Source organism: Pavona decussata, unplaced genomic scaffold (assembly GCF_977016875.1).
Source record: "Pavona decussata unplaced genomic scaffold, jaPavDecu1.1 SCAFFOLD_119, whole genome shotgun sequence".
Lineage (NCBI taxonomy): Eukaryota > Metazoa > Cnidaria > Anthozoa > Scleractinia > Agariciidae > Pavona > Pavona decussata.
Window position 1 is genome coordinate 1,098,621 of NW_028145533.1, and position 20,901 is coordinate 1,119,521.

At 39.1% G+C, this 20,901-nt stretch overlaps 2 protein-coding genes across 5 annotated transcripts in view; one reads left to right on the top strand and one right to left on the bottom strand.

Annotated features, from left to right (window-relative positions):
• Nucleotides 1–279: 279 nt before the first annotated feature.
• On the bottom strand, nt 280–16,049 carry LOC146469780 (histone acetyltransferase KAT7-like). 2 transcript variants are annotated; one of them, XM_085122932.1, is made up of 14 exons: nt 15,916–16,049; nt 15,352–15,508; nt 13,515–13,643; nt 11,700–11,812; nt 10,576–10,989; nt 9,351–9,461; nt 8,202–8,480; nt 6,910–7,086; nt 6,190–6,279; nt 5,611–5,751; nt 4,648–4,741; nt 1,993–2,139; nt 1,751–1,857; nt 280–923 (listed from the first exon to the last, which is right to left on the bottom strand). In XM_085122932.1, the coding sequence occupies exons 1-14, from the start codon at nt 15,928–15,930 to the stop codon at nt 810–812; spliced, it is 2,088 nt and encodes a 695-aa protein (XP_084979058.1). In that variant the 5' UTR covers nt 15,931–16,049; the 3' UTR covers nt 280–809. The 2 variants fall into 2 exon arrangements, with proteins under 2 accessions (XP_084979058.1, XP_084979057.1); XM_085122931.1 differs by having other exon boundaries at nt 13,515–13,646.
• A 39-nt stretch (nt 16,050–16,088) lies between these two features.
• LOC146469781 (nuclear factor related to kappa-B-binding protein-like) overlaps nt 16,089–20,901 on the top strand; it is a 28,023-nt gene continuing 23,210 nt past the window's right edge. For all 3 annotated transcript variants that reach the window (XR_014867164.1, XM_085122930.1, XM_085122929.1), the window contains exon 1: nt 16,089–16,345. Coding sequence is in view for 2 of the 3 variants with exons in the window: in XM_085122930.1 (XP_084979056.1) it covers nt 16,247–16,345 (99 nt within the window). In the remaining variant the exon portion in view is untranslated. The remainder of the gene's footprint in view (nt 16,346–20,901) is intronic.

The window sequence follows — 20,901 nt, forward strand, 5'->3', positions numbered from 1 at the left end:
GAGTCTGTGGATGAAATCCTTAACTGTGGTGGAGTTCGTTTTGCTGTACTATACGGTTCTAACTTTTAAAACGTTGGATGAAACCATTCCCGTGGTGCTGTTTATTATGCCAGACAAAGGTGGTTCTAATTTCTGAGTCTGTGTATGAAATCTTAAAGTGTGACCATTCAAATGAAAGATACTGAGCAGTACTTTCCTTTGGCACTGTTTGATCTGCTGTACAACGTGCTTATAACTTTTGTAATTGTAACCATTCAAATGAAAGCTACTGAGCAACAATTTCCTGTGGTGCTGTTTATTATGCTGTACAAGGTGGTTCTTATTTTTGAGTCGGTGAACGAAATCCTAAGATGTGACCATTCAAATAAAAGCTATTGAGGAGTACTTTCCTGTGGTGCTGTTTATTATGCTGTACAAGGTGGTTCTGTGGATGAAATCCTAAAGTGTGCACAATAAAGCTTCCATTCCTGTGGTACTCAGTCTATTTTGTGGAAGATTGTGTCGACTTTTGAGTCGGTGGATGAAATCCTAAAGTGTGGCCTTTCCAATAAAAGCTATTCAACAGTGTTGTCCTGCGTTACTATCGCTTATGATTTTATGATTCAAGTCCCAACGCATAACCATTTAAACGTTTCAAATGAAAGTTTAACCTTCCATGTGGTACTATTTACGTTCTAAACGTTTGGCTTCTTGGATGCCGGAAATCCTGGTCTGGGACCACTCAGACGAAAGCTCCTGCTTATCTTTCTCCGCAATGATGTTCGTTTTTCCAATAAGCTGTGTTTGAAATGCCCCAAGGAGACAACGCTTTAAGGTTTTCCATCTTGTGCTGTTGGTGGCATCCACGACAAGCAGCTGGGATCAATCTCTTGATAGCTTGCTGGCCTCGATGAAACCTTCCTCTCATATTCATCAAAGAGATCCTAAAAGCATCGATACGCTTTATTATGAAAGCGAACAACCAAACATTTCCCCCTTATTCCTAGACCGATCTGGGACTTTAACGCTTTAAGCCCTGACAGTTGTCAGCATCAAATTTCTCCTGATCATCCAAGGCGAATTTTCTTATATTTCACCTCAGAAAAGAAAAGAAAAATATGGGGACAAGATAGGAGAATTTGTTCCTTGATACATGTATTAGGGGTTAAAGGGTTAACCCTGAAAGAAACCGAAAATTCTTCAGAAAGACGCATTGTGAGGGCTAAAATAGTGTCCTCCCCCACCCCCCACAACCCGACTCGGATTCCCACGTTAACGTTGGATACTGTGGTGAGTCCATTTTATATCTCTCCCAACAACTTTGCATGGTGATATACATATATGAAAAGAAGACAGTGATGGTAACACCCGTATGCCAACAAAGTGGGTTTGCGATTATGCTCACAGTTTCACTATTTTATTTTTATTTTTCGTGATTCGGCTAAGAATGGCTCAATGGCTGGGTTGAGTTGTCACGTTTTACGTTTCACCAATTTGTTTCATAAAATTAGTAATTTAGTGAGGGTCACGGCCGGATCAATTACGACGAGAGAAACGTAGCAACATGAGATGAGAGGGCATGAAATAGAAGGGAAAAGGGAAAACATCCATGCATTTAAGAAAACAGCTGTGGGATATCTACACCGTGCAGCATTCAGACTAGGTCAAATGCACGAGGCGAGAGTGTCTGCGTACATCAGCAAAAATGTGCATAAATTATTATTGTCACTTAAATTTGAATGGACTTAAATTTGAGGTTATGATGACTCACGGTGGCTCTCAGAATGACATGCTTTCCTTTCCAGTATTTCAGAATACCGAGATACTGTAGAGTGCTCACTATATCACTGGGGTGGAGTGCTGTCTCCAGACTGATATCTGAAAGTCACAAAAGCAAGTTTGTGGTGAGTTTACACACCTTGAAACAGAAACGACCACAAATAATCAAAAACCGAGAATCGTTTTGAAGGAAAAAACTGGACAGTACAAGGCCTAAACGCGTCTTCACCTCACCTTTGATGGAGATCATGTCGAAACCAAAATTTCCCAGGTACTTTAGTAAAATGCCCTTCCAATAACTGCGATAGCTAATAAGCCCTAAATCCGATAGAGGCTTCTCTGGAGAGCCAATTTTCCCTTCAACTTTTGATAGAAGATAACCTGAGGATAAACAACAGTCAGGGTTTATTGACTAAATACTGACTCATTGAATAACACAGTTTTAGAGTTTTGATTGGTTTGGCGGCCATGGAAAAAGAGAATGTCACTAAATCAGCAAGATTTAGCGATTTTTGGTGGTTGTTTTTATAAAACAATTACTCCGCTCGTGTTTGTTTGATACACTGCCTCGTTGGCCATTTATCATCTTGTATTGAACGCGCGCTCGTGGAATAATTGTTAAATAGATTGTAGAGCATTGGCGTTTCAGGTTTCTATCCATAAAATTAAGATGCATCTTCTTAAACCCTAACTTGGTTATGTTCTTAACGGGAGGTTATTATTTCCAATGCAAGTCATATCTTCTCCTCCAAACACATTTCGCTCGTTCGTTTGTTCGTTCGTTTATCCATTCAATGTAAAAGGAGCAAGGCTTATTTCACGTTTAGGGCAATACATGAACATTGATTCTAATTTTTCTGTAATACCATAGGCCCGATCAAACTTATCCTGGGTTAACGTGAACTATGATTCGAGTTTAATAACTAATTAACGAAAACTCTTCAAGATTTTTGTTCCTTAGTTTTACCTTAGACTTTTCTTTACCGTTAGCGTAAAATTAGCTTCTAAAAATTTTGCAATGAGCGAGATGAAAACCTCGGTTCATTTTTAATCTGAGATTAGTGTTAATCGGCTTTCGAAAAACCGGGCCCTGAAGAAGAAAGGCAGTGTCTTTCGAGCCACTGGAATCAATTTATTACCTTAACCGATAACTCAGCCCTGCTCTTTTTTACATTGTTTGTTCTAAAATTTATTGCTGATTAGATCCTTCATACAGGATCCAGTGCTTTTATTTAGTTGGCGTTCGCCTGTTAGTTTTTGGTGCATTCCTTCGTTCGGTAGCTCATTCGTTCATTCATTCGTTTTCTTTCATTCCTTCCGATTTATTTAGACATCTGGGCCGGGTTGCTCAAAGCCCGATTAAGCTAATTCTGGATTAACAACAACTTTGGTTCGAGTTTAATTACACTAAATAAAGATTTTTCAAAAAGATTTTTGTCCCTCAGTTTGACGTTGACTTTTCTTTACCACTTGCTTAACATAAGAGTTTAAAAACAATTTTAACGAGCGAGAAGAAAACCTCGGTTAACTTTTAATCGTGGATTAACGTTAATCGGCTTTTAAAGAACCCGGCCCTGTTTGTTCGTTTGTGATTGAATTATTTGATTAACTTGTGGTGAATAAAACCAATGTAACTACACTATTTATCAATGGTGTCCTATGGGGCTGCCTTAGTTGTTGCTATATTAAACAAACTGACATGTGATCCAACTTAATCCACTGTATCGTAAAAGATGGCGACTAGCACATTTACCCATAATTCTTAGCGTACGAAAAACTCTAAAAACCCTCATACAAACGCACAGAAAAGTTCTAAAAACTTCAAACCCAGCATACACAATGTTGTTAGTACAGGGATGAATTTTGCCCAAAAAGATATGGCTTTCTACTTGCCTATTGGTTTTGTTAGGTTCGCAAGGTACAGTATTGTGACAAAATGTACTACCGCCACCTTTTCCGTACGGTGGATCTTAGCATCTCTGATACATTCTATTACGTAGGTCTCTAAGTAAACTCCAAAAGGAAATAGTTTAACAAGAGAAAAGAAAATTACGAGCAGTTACAAGTTATTACAGTGCAACGAACTCAACCGGGGCCACCGAGAAAACCGACACTTGGAAATTTAAAGAAATGTTCTCGTTTTTGATTGGTTTAAAAACTACCAAAGCCAGACTCCTTTGTTGTAAACGTTACCTGTGATTGGCTGATCAATGTTGGGTGGCCTCGGTTGAGTTCGTTGCACTGTAACAAACGTTAACCCCCTTTCAAAATGTTCTATCTTTTTAAATATCGAGATTAATATCAGCAAACAAAAGGTTCAATGTACATCACTTGCTCGTATGAGTCGATGTGAAAAATTAATTTTTGACCAATCATAATTCTATTAGTAGTCTATACATCCAAATCTTATTATGGCCAATAGCTATTTGAATTGAATACGTTCGGCTTTGCGCTCAGCGTCAGCTGCAGATTCTAGCTTAAAGGGGAAGTGTCATGGGGATTTTGATATCTTTTGTTAAGAATGATGAAAACAGACCTGTCAAAATTTTAGAATGACGAGAGGAACGAAAAACTCGTGATCTGTTCTAGCGCATTTTGGAAACAAAAATGCGAGAACTTGAAAAACATTAGCCTAACACTTTTTAAGTTTCAATCCATACCGCCCTACTCTGTCTCTGGCCAGAGGCACTGATCGACTGTTTTATTTTACTGGGGTGATAATTTATAACAAACTTGACAATTATTTCGTTGTTACCGCTGACAGACAAGCATTTTTAGTTTTGAAATGACAGCAAATTTGCGTGATACTTCCCCTTTAAACCTTATTTGCTATTGTGAGAATAGGAGTGTTTTTATAGGACGAGCCGTAACAAACAAAACAAGACTTACTGAAGTCGATGAGCATTTTGCCATATCCTTGTTTCATGTACATCGGTAGAGTGAGTATGCAGGAAACGTTATAATTCAGGAAGGACTTCTTCTCCTGCGATAACAGAAGAAACAAATATTAGGTCAGCCAGTCACCAGTTTAGCACGACGAGGACAACAACGAAGAACTCAAATCTTTTGAACCATCTGTGGGCGACAACCGTATGGGTGTACCCAATCACATAATTTTTCCTTCTTTCATAAACATCACACAAAAAAAGCCTTGAAGTCATTGCACTGTCGGTTACACTCAGAAAATCCTTTCACTGAGAGTCAACCACAAAGTGTTGTAGCATTAGTCGCCTCTAAACTTCAGAAAAATTTAAAGTGGAGCAGTTAGTGGACTGGAAAGCGTCCCCAATTATTGAATAAACTTTAGCGGATAGAACGCGAGGCAATCTCTCCTTTCTATCGATAAGGCCTTTTAAAAACCACGATGGAAACGCCCAAGGAAAACGTCACTTGAAAATACAAGTTCGCGTTACTTGCACTACTTCAGGATTTTTCCAATTCGTTCATCTTGCACAATGTGGCCGAACTATCCTGACCAGTAACAGAACAGGTGGAAACTCCGTTCAGGTTGAGACAGAGAATGAAAAATTTACCGTCGCGTGTTCACGTTCTCCATAAAACCTTGAATTTGGTCATTTCACGTTGCTGTTTCGCCCGATACGGCGAAGAAATGCACCAAAATTTATAACGCACATACAGGGCCTTTGTTTCCCTCATTGAAATCACTTGTTTTGCGATATTCTCGTTGCCGTCGCCGTAATAAACTCCCTAATATTTTTCTTGCCAGTCTCTAATCGTAATTTTCTCGCTCACTCCAGTTTCTTTTCGCGTAGACGCGTGTTACCCAACAACCTTTCGCACCAAAACGTCGATTGTGTTACAGAACTTCACTGAACACCTATGGGTTCTTACCTTGGAAAAGTAGCCAATCATATGACAGCCCGTCGAGTCTGCAGTCGTCATGACATAAAACAAGAAAGGTTCCACATCATAGTACAACGTCTTGTGATCCAGAAACAACTTGGCCAACAGACACAGGTTTTGGCAGTAGACCTTACGGAAGGAAATGCGATGATTTGGTTATGGTCGTCAACAACAGGGCTGTTATGACTCGCTTGGTATTGTACAGAGTTGCTGTCATTTTAGCATCGTGAACCCAGCAGTTATTACTAACCAATCACAACAAACGTAAGCAACACAATGAATCAAACAGAATTCGCACCAAATGCAAGTCAATGCCGTCAAGCGAGGGAAAACATGAGTGCACATGTCACGATTGGTCTTTACTTGACCTCTGATCGGTTAATAGAGATACGCACCGTTTGCGTTACTTAGGGAACTTCGCACGTTTGCGGCGACGTTTGTAGATAACTGCCCCTTATTTCATTTACCAAGATTTCAGACATGTAGGATAATTCTTTGAGGACCGGTAGAATTACAGATGTACCTCCATCTTACTCGCTACTGATTGCAATTCCTTTGATAACTAACCTTGTGGTTCTTTCCATCCACTTCAAAGATTGAAAGGCCATTCTTTCGATAGATTTCGTCTCCTGGTGGATATCTGCTGTTGCATTTTGCCTTAAACGTCAAAATGCACAAAAATGTCGTCAAGTTCGTCATTGACAAAGAGTAAAATGAAGCTTCCTGGGATATATCTCTTTTTATTTACTTCGCTAAAAACTTGAAGTTCAATCTAGTACTCATAGTCGTACTCGTACTAGAATTTAAAGGTTTCTGTTGATTGATTGATTGATTGATTGATTGATTGGTTTGTTGATTGATTGATTGATTGATTGATTGGTTGATTGATTGATTGATTGATTGATTGATTGATTGATTGAGTGATTGATTGATTGATTGAGTGATTGATTGGTTGATTGATTGCTTGATTGATTGAGTGACTGATTGAGTGATTGATTGACTGACTGACTGATTGATTGATTTACTGATTGATTGATTGATTGATTGAATGACTGATTGATTGATTGATTGATTGATTGATTTACTGATTGATTGAATTTTTGATTGATTGATTGATTGATTGATTGATTGATTGATTGATTGATTGATTGATTGATTGATTGATTGATTGATTGATTGATTGATTGGAGGCAAATAGTCTCAAATTACTCGCAAAATGTACATTTGCGACCACTAATTTGAGTTCTGGTTAATCCTTATCCACCATTAGACAGACTTGATTCTTACCACATGTCTTCTCAGTACAGTTTGGCTCTTCATATATTTCAGACAAAATTCACAGATGTAAATTTTACGCAGCCTCTGAAATTCTTCAGGATAAGGCGAAGAGTACCACGTATCGATCTCGTATGACCCAAACTCAATACAGCGGCTTCCAGTTCTGCTGTTTAACGGCAGCAGTTCCTACGATAGGAGACATGATGTAACGTGAAAGGTCAGTTGTACCAGCGCGAGCTAAACAGCAGTAAAACGTATGACGTTCAGGTAAGTCTGCAGCTTTTCGACTGGGGTGTGCATAAAGCCTGTAAGCGCTCACGTTAAGAGAAAACTAACCAAACTTATAGACAATGGGGTTAGTTTCTAAAGAAACTGTGATAATGCCTTGGTGGGAAGAAGAAACGAACGTTTGGTTTATCAACAGAGTTGACAACTAAAGGTAATTTGGCCATCGTACAGAGATTCGAGTGCTGACGTTTCGAGCGTTAGCCCTTCGTCAGAGTGAATCAAGGAATTGCGGGTTGCATGTGATTTATATAGTAAGCAGTGGGGCTACGCTATTGGTGGGAGCATGATAACGTGGAAAACAAGAATAAATTAGTGGAAGGAAAAGCGTTCGTTTATTCCGCGGGAATAGACCGTTCTCCAAAACGGCGGCCGAAAATTCAAATAAGTTAAAATTAAAAACGTATACCAGCACTAGAAAGAGCACTTTTACTTTAGTAACCCTGCAAAGTCTCAGCATATTAGGTGTAATATCAGCTGAGAAAATGTAAGTTAAAAAGACAATAATTTACAGACGTTTGTATGACTGGGGGTATGACGTATACCCCCAGTCATATAAACGTCTGTAAATTTGTCAAATTTCATCTTACATTTCCTGAGCTGATATAACACCTAATATGCTGAAACTTTGCAAGGTTACTAAAGTAAAGGTATTCTTTCCAGTGCTGGTATCAGCTTTTCATTCAGTTTAATTTTAACTCATTCAAATCTGTTGCCGCTATTTTGGAGAAGGGTGTATTAACAGCGCCGATTTGGAAGACGAATTTTTCAGTGCTCTAAACTTTGGCGGCATTCTGTGCAGCGAAATGCCACAGACCGTCATGTGTTCGTAAGAATGGTTAGACAGCTTAAAGTGTCGAGGGACTTGTCATTTCCTTCAAAGATGTTCGCAAAATTAACCGTGGCCAAACTACCTTGTCAAGTTCGTTGATAAAAACAAACATTGGTAACCAATCTATATATCATTTCAGAGCTTACAAAATGGTCTAACATTTCTAGATATCTATTAATCTTACTTCTTCGTTGGCCTCCAAAGCTTTTTTCCAAGCATCTTTGAACATCTTCAAATCACTTTCAGATGTAACTTCTCTGAGCGCCTCCTCGTCCAGTTGTTCAATGGCTAGCGTGCCATTAGCATCTCCTTCGTTCGTTTGGCCTGTAGCACTAACGGATGCATCTTTGGATGTAACGTTGTTTGTTCGTGCACGGTTATTCTTTAGATTGTGTTCTTCTGGTGTAATCTCCTTGGTTGTGACAGCAGCTCGGATCTTCTCAGGCATAAAGGACAGCTGCACCTGTGTTGGATAACACCCCATTTTATAGTTGTGTGCTTAGTGACCTAGCCTTCGAGTGGAAGCGAGGCTGGAGTTGACATTGTGTTGATACAAACCTCACTGCTTTTCTTATGTACTGTAAATGCAAACTAGTTAGCATAAGAACAGGACGATCTATATACTGTATGTCAATTACTAACGTTTGTATCAAGCAAAGTCAACTCCAATCGAATCAAAGTCAAATCCAATCGAAAGACTCGCCCTTGTAAATAAGGTTGTATACCTTGCAACCCGTTAATTTTACTCGTGATCTCTTTGCCTCCCCTAAATTCTACTGATTTGTTATGTCTCTGATTGTAATAACTGTAATAATATTAATATTATCCTTAAACAGTTGTAAGTCTGGCCCGCCTGATTGGCTCTCACTACCTACGGGCCAGTCTCACTTTTTTGCTAAATTTTTGAATTTTTGAATAAATTTGAAACTTGAAACTTGAAACATATTACTCCAGCCTCGCCTACACTCAAAGGCCAGGTCACTAAACGCCCAACTATAAAATAGGCTGTTGAAGCATGAACAGACCTAGCCTGCGAGCAAACTCTCTTTCAGGTTAACCGCGGAAGGACAGCCGCGAGGGGACGGCTGACCTAAAAGAGCTTGCCCGCAGGCAAGAACAGACCCTATAGCAACATCGCCGCTCAACGTAAATTAACAGTAAACGTCCACTAGTTTTTCATGAAATAAGTTGTTTCCCAGAAACTTGAGTCGCGTACATGTATCAATAATAATGAGTAAAGACGATTCGATTCGTATCGAAAATTAAGTCGTTTTTCCGGCGCGAGAATTGACCCTTTCCATCTCATCTATTCCTTCGGAATAATTCTACAAACCTTGCTTCTTAGCGTTTTCTTGGGTACATCCTTTGGTGACATGCTGGACTTTCTCAGCCTTTTTGGTCCCGGTGACTGAACCATTTCCTTCTCTCTTTCTTTTGCTTTGTCCTGTCAGTAATAACATTGACAGAAAATTAGCAAAAAAATTACACAGTGCGTTTAATACTGTAATGTAATTAGCGATCTTGCTTGATTGCAACATCTCGTTTTCTCCATGCACACCGTCTTGTATAAGACCAGTTTAGTTACAGCACTGTAGTTGTACTTGTGGCCATCACATGCTACATTTTGTACCTAATAGACCCTTCTCCAAAATGGCGGCCGAAAATTCAAATAAGTTAAAATGAAAAACGTATACCAGCTCCAGAAAGAGCACTTTTACATGTACCTTAGTAACCGTGCAAAGTTTCAGCATATCAGGTGTAACATCAGCTGAGAAAATGTGAGTTGAAAAATGAAAAGTTTACAGACGTTCGTATGACTGGGGGTATGACGTATACCCCCAGTCATACAAACGTCTGTAAATTGTCAAATTTCATCTTACATTTCCTAAGCTGATATAACATCTAATATGCTGAAACTTTGCAAGGTTACTAAAGTAAGGGTGCTCTTTCCAGTGCTGGTATCACTTTTTTATTGAGTTCAACTTTAACTCATTCAAATCTGTTGCTGCCATTTTGGAGAAGGGTCTATTGTGATGTCTCGACCACTATACAAATGACTTTCGTCAGGCGATGGCTTTGATTGTCTGAGTATCAAAATTAAATAATGTAGCACCATGGTTGGTGGTGATTGGTGCATTTCAATCCTCCGTTTGGGTGTTATTAATTGGAGGATTCCGATCCTCGTTGCTCAGACAACAATCATGCTGTTCCCTCAGTGGTCTGGTGTGGTAATGAATGCCAGTTGTGCTGTTTGATTGTGGGTATTTGCAATGTATGACTCAGGAATTTCAATTCCATTGTCCCAATGATGTTGTTACGGTGAAGTCTTAGGTGAATAGACTCAATCTTTAATCCTAGATGTATCATAGTTGGAGGGTTTATTCTCAGAAATTCTTGCGCATGCTAATTGTAAGCAAGTTGTAGGTTCGATTTTTAGTAAGTAAGTAAGTAAGTAACGTTATTTCAACTCGCGTTGATGAGATAGTGTACATGAAACAATTCTATCATAGGCTTGACATCCATACATGTATCTTACATACAGAGCACATTGTACGCACCTTGCACTCTTGCGCTGTCATATTATGATACTTTGGACATCCAGAAACTGTATGATGCATGTCAAATTTGCCTGTCATGTGGCCTCGCCCATCACATCCAGGGGTGGGACAGGGTTTCATTCTCTTTGACAATATCTGCTTCTTTATGGAGCCAGTTTTATATGATGTACTAGGTGATGTGTCTGCTTCACATTCAGTTTGTGATGTTTCAGATGCTGTTTGAATTTTCTTTGGGCGGCCGCGTTTTTTCTTTACAATTCCTAAGTCAGCGGATTGTACAGTGACTGCCATGTCCTGGTTTTCTGACGGACATTCATGGCAGACACTTGGGCCTCGCTGCACACCTTTCAGTTTAAGTGCAACACATGATGAGTGGAGCCCTCTGTTGCAAGTAACACAAGTCTCCAGTTCTACCTGACCAAGGAAATACAAAGTGCTCAGTTGAGAATAATATTACACGTATGTCACTCCCAATAATACCTCCTTGCCTGCATCAGATGTAGTGACATTCCTAATTCAATCTGATATCTGTCCTTGGCAAGTAGGTTTGCTCAGTTCAATTTCATTTTTTTTATTTTTACAATACTTACACATATAAATCACTGTTTTATGTAACATTCACTTTGCTAGAGATCTTAACAGACAAAAGATGGCAATTGTGATGTTTGGCATAAAGGGGGGAACAAACTTTTATCTCCCCAGGGGCCTGTTTCTCAAAAGTCCCGGTAACTTACCGGGCCCGATAAGTGATTTTGTTGAAAAAGTTTTTAGCAGAAGTCAATTCTTGTTAGCTTTCAATACTAAATTTTAAAATCTTATTATTCTATGATAACATTGGCCAAGTACCATGCCTGTAATCACAGTGTAATCGGCGAAAAAACATTTCAAAAGATACTTATCGGGCCTGGTAAGTTACCGGGACTTTCGAGAAACGGGCCCCAGGGCTGGATTAGACATGTTACAGGCAGCTCCAAGCTTAAACAATCTAGTTTCCTCACAATGGCACTACAAGCTGAAACCTGACCCTGAAAAAATGTTTCTCTTTAACTTTTTCCTTTTCATTTGTTAAACAACCGCTCACCTACATGTATATGTATGCTGTAGTTGAATATGCAAGATCTCACCTCACTTTCAACTGCTTTGCATAGGTAGCATACTTTACAATCTTTGCACAGCCATGTTGAACTGTCTAATAAGGGGCAGGAATCCTTTGATAAGTTAAGACACAACCTGTGACCTGTGAGAGTGACAACACATTGAAGAAAAGCTATTGATGCAAGTTCACAGAATGGGCGATTCCAGAAAATATCCATACCATACCACAGACGGCTTTTAGGATTTCCGAAGGGGAGGGGGGGTTCACGATTATGGAATTCTGAGGGCATGGGGGGGTGTTTATGATTGGATATCCGAAGGCACTGGTGAATTCCACAGGTGGGATTTCTGGGGTAGAAAGTGTAGAGAGAGTTCCTTAAAAACGCTATTGTAGCGGACTTTTGTAGTTCGTAAATAAAATTATCCACAAACGTATGACCGCGGAAGCAGAAGACAAGCATCGATAGATCGTCCGATAGATCATGATACATTTCATGTACACTACATGAATCATATGGGTTGAGAACAATTTTCGTGCACACTACATGATGTATAAATGGACGCAACAACACTCGACGGTATATTTGACCGCTGAAAGATTTAACCGTCTGGATTTGAGCTATTCTGCTTTTGTAAACGTCAAAACAGCACAAGAATCGAAAACAAAGAAGAGTAAAACTGCCGTAAATGGTGTTTATTATTATAGCCAAATTTGGACTTAAAAAGAAGTTTTCACAGCCTGGCCACTAGCGGTAGGTTTTTCTTGTCGTTGAAGAGTAAAGCTTGTCGCCCAGCGCCGCTAGATCACTGCCCTGAGGAGGCATAAATTCATGTTCGTTTGTTCATATAGGCGTTGCTAAGTCGAAAATGTACTTCCCAGAAAAACTGGAAATTCTGTAGGGGAGGGGGGGTTCACGATTATGGAATTCTGAGGGCATGGGGGGGTAACGCATTTTGGAATTTCTGAAGGCAAGGGGAAGTTAAAACATGGAAGCCGTCCGTTGTTGGGTATGGATATTTTCTGGAATTGCCCAATATAACTGCAAGGGCAGAAACTTCACCTGACTCATTTCACCTGGAAATAGACTTTTCTCCAAAATGATGGCAGCAGATTTGAATGAGTTAAAATTGAACTAAATGAAAAACTGATGCCAGCACTAGAAAGAGCACCTTTACTCTTAATTAGTAACCTTGCAAAGTTTCAGCATATTAGGTGTTATATCAGCTTAGAAAATGTAAGATGAAATTTGACAAATTTGCAGATGTCTGTAAATTTTTCATTTTTCAACCAACATTTTCTCAGTGATATTGCACCTGATATGCTGACACTTTGCAGGGTTACTAAAGTAAAAGTGCTCTTTCTAGTGGTACAGTGTATATGTTTTTAATTTTAAGTTATTTGAATTTTCAGCCGCCATTTTGGAAGAGGGTCTATTGCAGTTGTTCAATTGCACAGGCGATTGGCAGTACATATGAGCTACAGTGTATGCACAAAACTCACCATTCACAATGGTTTAAAGAAACGAAAAAAAGCAGCTGCTAATTTTTTAAGCACTTGAAAAATTTCCAAAACAAGAACTGAACTTCAACGCCCTTCCTAGGAATACCCAAAAGCCATGTATCTACAGAGTACTGGAGAACACAAGATTAACAACGGAGGCTAACAGCGTATGTCCTTCTTCATATGACTACTGTGTACTACTACATTCAAGAATTTAAAAAAAAAAAATTAATGTGATCACTCACAAAGTTTTGGCTGGGCTTGACTCTACTCTACAACCAAATCCAATTGAATGCAAAGATGAGTATTATTAACAAAAATCAATGAGATTTAATGACTGTACCAAGAGCTTTGCACTTTGAACACTGTAACAAATCCTCTCCAATCTTGTTCTCAAACCCATGGCAAATGTAACATTCTGTGTTGTCTTCTGAAACATCTCCTGTGTGGAGCCGGGAGGATCTCCTTTTACCTGCTAACAGAAATTATTTGAATTAATATTACAGTGATAACCACTGTTAGTAGGAATCTTACCCCCCCCCCCCCCCCACCTTACCTTTATATAGGAATATAACGAAGCATTTTAATGTGAACAAAATCTACGCGTTATAAAATTAATGCAAAATTTTCGAAAAGTTTTATTTACATGCATTTAATTAACACAAATTTCCGTGTGGTATATTATGTTTACATGCATTCAATTGACGCAAATTTGATGTTTTATGCGTAATAATTTCTATAGCAACCTGTGCTTTTCATAAGACTAAACAACAATGTCAAACAACAAAACTCAAGTTTTTTTACTGGTAAACCATATTCTAACTACAGCTGTAGTCAGACGAACAAAGGTATTTAAATAGTGAGCTATCCCCTTGGATCATTACATTGACGAATCTAAAGACAATTTAAAATCAATATTGAATGAGGATGTGTCGACTGACCCTGACGGAGAGGTAGATGACATGTAACTTTGTTGGAGATAAAGGTGTCTTAAAATAACAATGAAGTAAAATTAATAGTGTGACTTAAATTAACAATGACGTAAATAAAGGTTACATAAAATTAACGTGAATTTTACAAATTCATTGTTAAATTCCTATAATAAGGTACATGTATGTTCAAGCTCAATGACAAGAAGCAATCTTCTGACCATTGTGTGACCCAATGATGTCACATGTAGAAAGTCAGTGAATCCATCATTTTGTGGGGAGGGGGGAAGGCGTGAGGATTACTATGTTAAATTTGGGTAGCAGAGCGCTGACGCCATTTAAAACAAAAACGTTTGTTGTTGTCCTACCCTGTTAATAATTTGAGTTGGAAATAGGATGCACTAATTATAAACAGATGGATGCAAACAGATGGAAATTTCTAAGCTGGGATACAATGGATTGTTGGGGTAAAACATTTCCTTGAGTCATTTTGCAGGGTCTGCCTGTGAAAGTGTCAAGTTAAAAATCCATGCCCTTTTATGTATTTACAATCAACCATATCAAGGAAATAAGGTCCCATTCACACTAATGTATTTTCGTTTGAAAACGCATACTTTTTGATACGTTTTTGCCTATCATCCCTGCTAAATGCCAAAAAACGCCAATAAAAACAGAGACTTTTGAAAATGGAATCTCAATCAAAAGTGGAGATGTTTGAAAACGCACCATTTTGAAAAAGCTCTGTTTCTAGTGTGGACAGGTGAAAATGGAGACTTTAGAAAAACGGTGACATAACAAGCATCACATGCCATTGGTTCTAGTCAAAACTGAAGCATCTATCCAAGATAGAGGATGATTAACACATGCACAATCCCAGCTTCCAGTAGTTTCATTGTTCTTGGGCGTTTTAGTGTGGACAGGTGAAATGATACAAAAATGCTAGTGTGGGATGAGAATATTTTGCTTCGTTTTTGTCGCAATGAAAACGGATACTTTTGAAAACGCATTAGTGTGGATGGGGCCAAAGACTACCCCCTCTCCTTTCATGGTGAGTGAACATTATAGCTGCCATCTTGAATTTCAAAAGCAGAGGAACACTGAGGATAGTCCCTACCATTTTTTAAATCCAACATAGCTGCTAGGATTAACTGAGATTCCTGGCATTGACATGATCCCAGGCCACCCCCAAACTACTGTATGACCAGTCATTATTTATACATGTACACGAAGATCTGAAACCCTTTACAGAACCTCTTGGTGTGCTCCTCGGTTTTTTCTGTGGATGACTTGATGGCCTTTTGCCAGGTGAGCCAGGGCTTCTTGTTGCATCGCTGTTGCTATCAGAGAGTTCCACTACATCCACTTCAAAATCTGAATCATCTGATGAGCCCTCACTGGCCTGCAATCGCTAAATTAAAACAAAGCAAACTTGTAATTTGGACAGGATTAGCTACATGTAACAAGCAGCATTCCGCCATTCGTCAACAGAGCTGGAGCAACAAAGTGTATGCATAATTAAGGATAGAGTTGTGCAGAAATCTTGTCATTTTTGACCTCATCCACTGTGTGTGCTGACTGATCGGGCTTTTAACTTCGCTCACCGTATGAAAAACAGATTTGACGCTTGACTCTTTATTCAAGAATCTCGTGGATAAGCTTTGGTTCTAATACTTTTCATGAATGCAAACTGCTTTCCGAAAACAATTCCCAAAGAGTCAGATGTCGGGTGGCGCCAAATCGACAAGGATATTTTTTTTCGAAAACAATGGTCTTGATTACGCTTGTTTGAAAGGAGCTAAATATAGGAATTCTTACCTTGCGTTTTGGCATGTTGATGGCTGGATCGACTCCTTAAAAGACTAGTAATTGAGAGCGGAAACCACCTCTTGATAAACTGAACATGGCAGCGGCCATATTGGACGCGACGATTGGTGATGGTCAGCGGAATAGCAAATGAATACACCATACATGACGCATCTTACGAATATCAACATTGCGCTGTCCTTGTCTGGCCGAAATTGACCAAACGAAGCTGATCTGCGCCAGAAGGGGACATATGCTTCCTACATCCTAGGAAAATAACATTCACTTTTAGTTTAGTTGGTGGTCAAAAAATAGAGGGGAAAGGAAAGAAGACTTGGACGAGATGGACCCGGCGAATCTTGAAGAAAGCGACTTGAAAGGAATGGAAGTTTGTAACTTAGGTGGAACAGAAATGGCGCTTCCGTTAGACTTAATTGAACAGGTAAACGATTAGCTACCAAAGCTTTTGTGTTCTCCCGTATACGATGTTTAGTTCTAAAATTGTCTGTTGTCCTACCCGGCGTAGGCAATCGAGCGTTTTGTAATCAAACTCAGTCGAACGCAATCGAACTCATGATCAATTAATTGATTTCGATTGAAATTCCGTTCGATTCTGTTCGATTGCCAACGCCGGGATTAGAAGACAGAGTCTTGATGAATCCAGATGCTGCCCCAATCATGTGTTGAACCTAATTCATGAATTTAGTTTGGTAATATATATGTTATGTTATGTTTATGTTTGAATTGTTACCGTTAATTTCGGTTATAGTTGTAGCGCGCATTTTCGTATTTCGGTGTATTTCGTATAGATTTGTGTGTAACGGTTTTTCTTCATTCACCCTGAAGAAGACCGATAAGTCGGTCGAAATATAGGTGTTCCTTTAAAAAGTGTCTTGTCTTCATTTGTGTTTGATATATAATTTCATGAAGAAAACATCTACACGCATTGGATGCTTGTGAAAGAATATATATATATATATATATATACCAGTGGATAAACTGAAGACTTCATCTGCTATAAAAGTGCTCAATGGTAAAACCAGAGCTGTGAATAAAAGATGAAATTTTGGAGTCGGACTAGTTCAAACACATTTAATTGCTACTCGGAGTTTCATGCTTCTAGCGAAGCAATCATCAGGCAACTGACAACAATAACGGTTACATGAAAAGATATACAAATTTGAAAATAGGGAACAATGCTTGCTTGCGTGATGTGTCAAGATTCTATTGGGCGGTAAAACTGGGCGCAATGGAAAACGATCGAGTAAACTAAGTAAACGCGGTATTTAACAGAAACCTCTTAGAGTGTCTGCAAATCGATGTCAGTTCATTTCTATGATTGAGTGATGACATTTCCGGTCTGCAAATTATGAAATATTTCTCCCATAAGCAGAGATTACATTTTTTGTTGACATTTGAATACGATCTAGCTTGCTTCACTTTTCTCCATTTAATCTGATAATTGATTTTCTGTTCCTTGAGACTCCATATATACTTGCTTAGCTCGGTTACATTTTTGTAACGTTCGTTTCTAAAGGAGCATGTATGGTTTCGCTGAGCAGCTCAAACTAGACGACCACATGGAAAAATTAGCCCAAAAAGAAGCATTTATCACTTTAAAAGATCACAAGCCTGCATTCCATGACCACCCGACCTGTCGCTTAATCAATCAATCCAAGTCTGAAATCGGCGTGATAAGTAAACACATCCTTGATGACATCAACACCTCAATCATCAACGAGACGAAGATTAATCAATGGAAAAATACATCCAGCGTCCTTAAATGGTTCAACAGCTTGCAAAACAAGGAATTGTTATCTTTCATATGTTTTGACGTGTGTGATTTTTACCCGTCAATAACCGAGAAGCTACTCTGCAAAGCGCTGGATTTCGCTAACAGTTACCGACCCATCAGCCCACATGAACGCGACATAATAATCCACGCTAAAAGGTCACTGCTGTTTAGCGAAAATGTCCCATGGGAAAAGAAGTCCTCCAACGACCGATTCGATGTCACCATGGGGTCGTTTGATGGCGCAGAAACATGCGAGCTGGTTGGCTGCTACATCCTATCACGCCTCACCGAAAAGTACGGAAATAACATCGGCCTTTACCGAGACGACGGGCTGTCAGCATTCAATAAAACACCACAAGAGATAGAGAAAATTAAGAAAGATATCTGCAAAATCTTCCGCGATAATGATCTCAAGATCACAGTAGAAGCAAACCTCTCTAGAGTCAATTTTTTAGACGTCACCCTAGACCTAAAAAGTGGCAAACACTCCCCATACACCAAAGAAGGAAACGTACTGCTGTACGTACACAAGCAATCGAACCATCCACCTTCAATCCTTAGAAATATTCCCGAATCCATAAACAAGCGGCTATCTGAAATTTCTTCTGACAAGGAATGCTTCGACAAGGCCAAAAGTGTGTACCAAGACGCACTTAATAAAAGCGGCTATAAGTACAACCTGTCGTATAAAGCACCAACACCTGAAGCATCACGGCAACGCGCGCGCAGAAACCGCCAAAGAAATATCACGTGGTTCAACCCTCCATACAGTCAAAATGTGGAAACGAAAGTCGGTAAATGCTTTCTCCAACTAATTGATCTGAACTTCCCTAAATCCAACCCGCTGCACAAAATCTTCAACCGGAACACTCTTAAGCTGAGCTACAGCTGTATGAACAACGTCAAATCCGTCATCTCCAGCCACAACAAAGCTCAAATAAGCAAATCGCCAAATCAATCCGAAGAAAGCGAAAACAACTGCAATTGCCGAAACAAGAATTCTTGCCCACTTGAGGGAAATTGTAATGTACGGAACATTGTCTACCAGGCAGAGGTCGTCACACCGCAGACAATACAAACTTACGTCGGATTGTGTGACACAACGTTCAAAGAACGTTACAGAAACCATACATGCTCCTTTAGAAACGAACGTTACAAAAATGTAACCGAGCTAAGCAAGTATATATGGAGTCTCAAGGAACAGAAAATCAATTATCAGATTAAATGGAGAAAAGTGAAGCAAGCTAGATCGTATTCAAATGTCAACAAAAAATGTAATCTCTGCTTATGGGAGAAATATTTCATAATTTGCAGACCGGAAATGTCATCACTCAATCATAGAAATGAACTGACATCGATTTGCAGACACTCTAAGAGGTTTCTGTTAAATACCGCGTTTACTTAGTTTACTCGATCGTTTTCCATTGCGCCCAGTTTTACCGCCCAATAGAATCTTGACACATCACGCAAGCAAGCATTGTTCCCTATTTTCAAATTTGTATATCTTTTCATGTAACCGTTATTGTTGTCAGTTGCTTGATGATTGCTTCGCTAGAAGCATGAAACTCCGAGTAGCAATTAAATGTGTTTGAACTAGTCCGACTCCAAAAGTTCATCTTTTATCCACAGCTCTGGTTTTACCATTGAGCACTTTTATAGCAGATGAAGTCTTCAGTTTATCCACTGGTAGTCATATATACATATACATATACATATACATATACATATACATATACATATACATATACATATACATATACATATACATATACATATACATATACATATACATATACATATACATATACATATACATATACATATACATATACATATACATATATATATATATATAATTTAGGCGTTGATCACCGGTGAAGCCAATAGAGTGCTCTACAAGAAAGGAGCGGTTAAAGAAGTAGCATATGGATCATAATACAAATTTGTTTCGTAGATCAACGCAAGGTTGATCCACTCCTCAGTTAATCTCCATACACACTGAAGTATCGTTAAAGGCTACATCAGCAATATGAACGCGTGACATTTGACCGTTAAAACGAATGCTTACAGAATTTTAAAAGATGCACGAGCGCGCGCGTTTACTTAACTATTGTATCTAAGAATGTATTTTCTTCGGTGCCTGCAGGTAGACAAGAGTTCATTACGCTTGTTTAAGGTTGCCATCTCGGGCCTACATATTATAAAGAATTTCTCTGCGATGCAGAGATTGCATCGCTTTGAAATGTTAGTGTAGGCTCTGGCTTTGTCAATAATTTTCCATGTGATGGTAAACTCCTTCTTCTTTTCTTTTAACTGCCACAGGTATTTACTGAGCTCGGTGTCGTTCTTTTTTTTTTTTTTTTTTTTTCTCGTTTGTAAAAGACTGCTGGTGGTTTCTCCATCGGGTTTTAAATTCTGTGGCAGTTAGTCCTACGTACGTTTCGATGTTGTCACTGGTGGCAACCTTTGCTTGATATACGATTTCTTTTACCAAGCATTCGCCTTTTAATGGGCAGTTAGCTTTGTCCCTACAGTTGCACGATTTGGGTACTTGGGTTTGTTGAGGCTGGTCGGCTTTCTTCAAGATATTTTTGTTGTGTCCGTCTATTATTTGTTTTAAGTTTGGCATGCAGCTGTAGCTTAATTTGATGGTGTTTCTATTAAATATTTTCCTTAATTTGTGATTGGCTGGAAAGCACCTGTCGATCAGGCTAATAAACGCTCTTCCTATGTTGGTTTTCACATTCTTGTTGTACGGTGGGTTAAACCATATGATATTTCGACGTCTACTCCTTCGATCTGGTGTTCTTTCCGATGCCTGTTGGTACTTAAGGTTGTAGGAATAACCGCTCTTTAGTAATGCTTCCTGATATGGGGGTGCTTGAAGGTGTCCGCACTTGAATGACGTCAGACTGTCTGGCGTTGTCTGGAGCAAAATTTGCATACATCGGAAAAGATATGCGTGCATGATCAAATTTCAACTGCAATGTTCATCAATATTCACTGGATACAGAACTATCTCTCCTGAATATTTTCCCTTTCTTTTAGAAATCTTTTTTGTGAAAGATTGCATTGAAGAAATAACACGTTTTGTGGCCGCGGTAAAATAATTTTCCGTGGGAAATAAATTCATCGAACACGACAGCGCTGCACGCCCGTTGTACATTACGTCGCGTCAGAAATAGTTTTTAAACCGCAAACAG

What these genes read in the sequence shown, in the direction of transcription:
- LOC146469780 (XM_085122931.1), bottom strand. An exon ending in GCAAAGCAGTTGAAAGTGAG is followed by an intron (nt 10,990 to 11,699) that starts GTGAGATCTTGC and finishes TTCCTTGGTCAG; the next exon opens with GTAGAACTGGAGACTTGTGT. An exon ending in CTTTGGAGGCCAACGAAGAA is followed by an intron (nt 7,087 to 8,201) that starts GTAAGATTAATA and finishes CTCCTATCGTAG; the next exon opens with GAACTGCTGCCGTTAAACAG.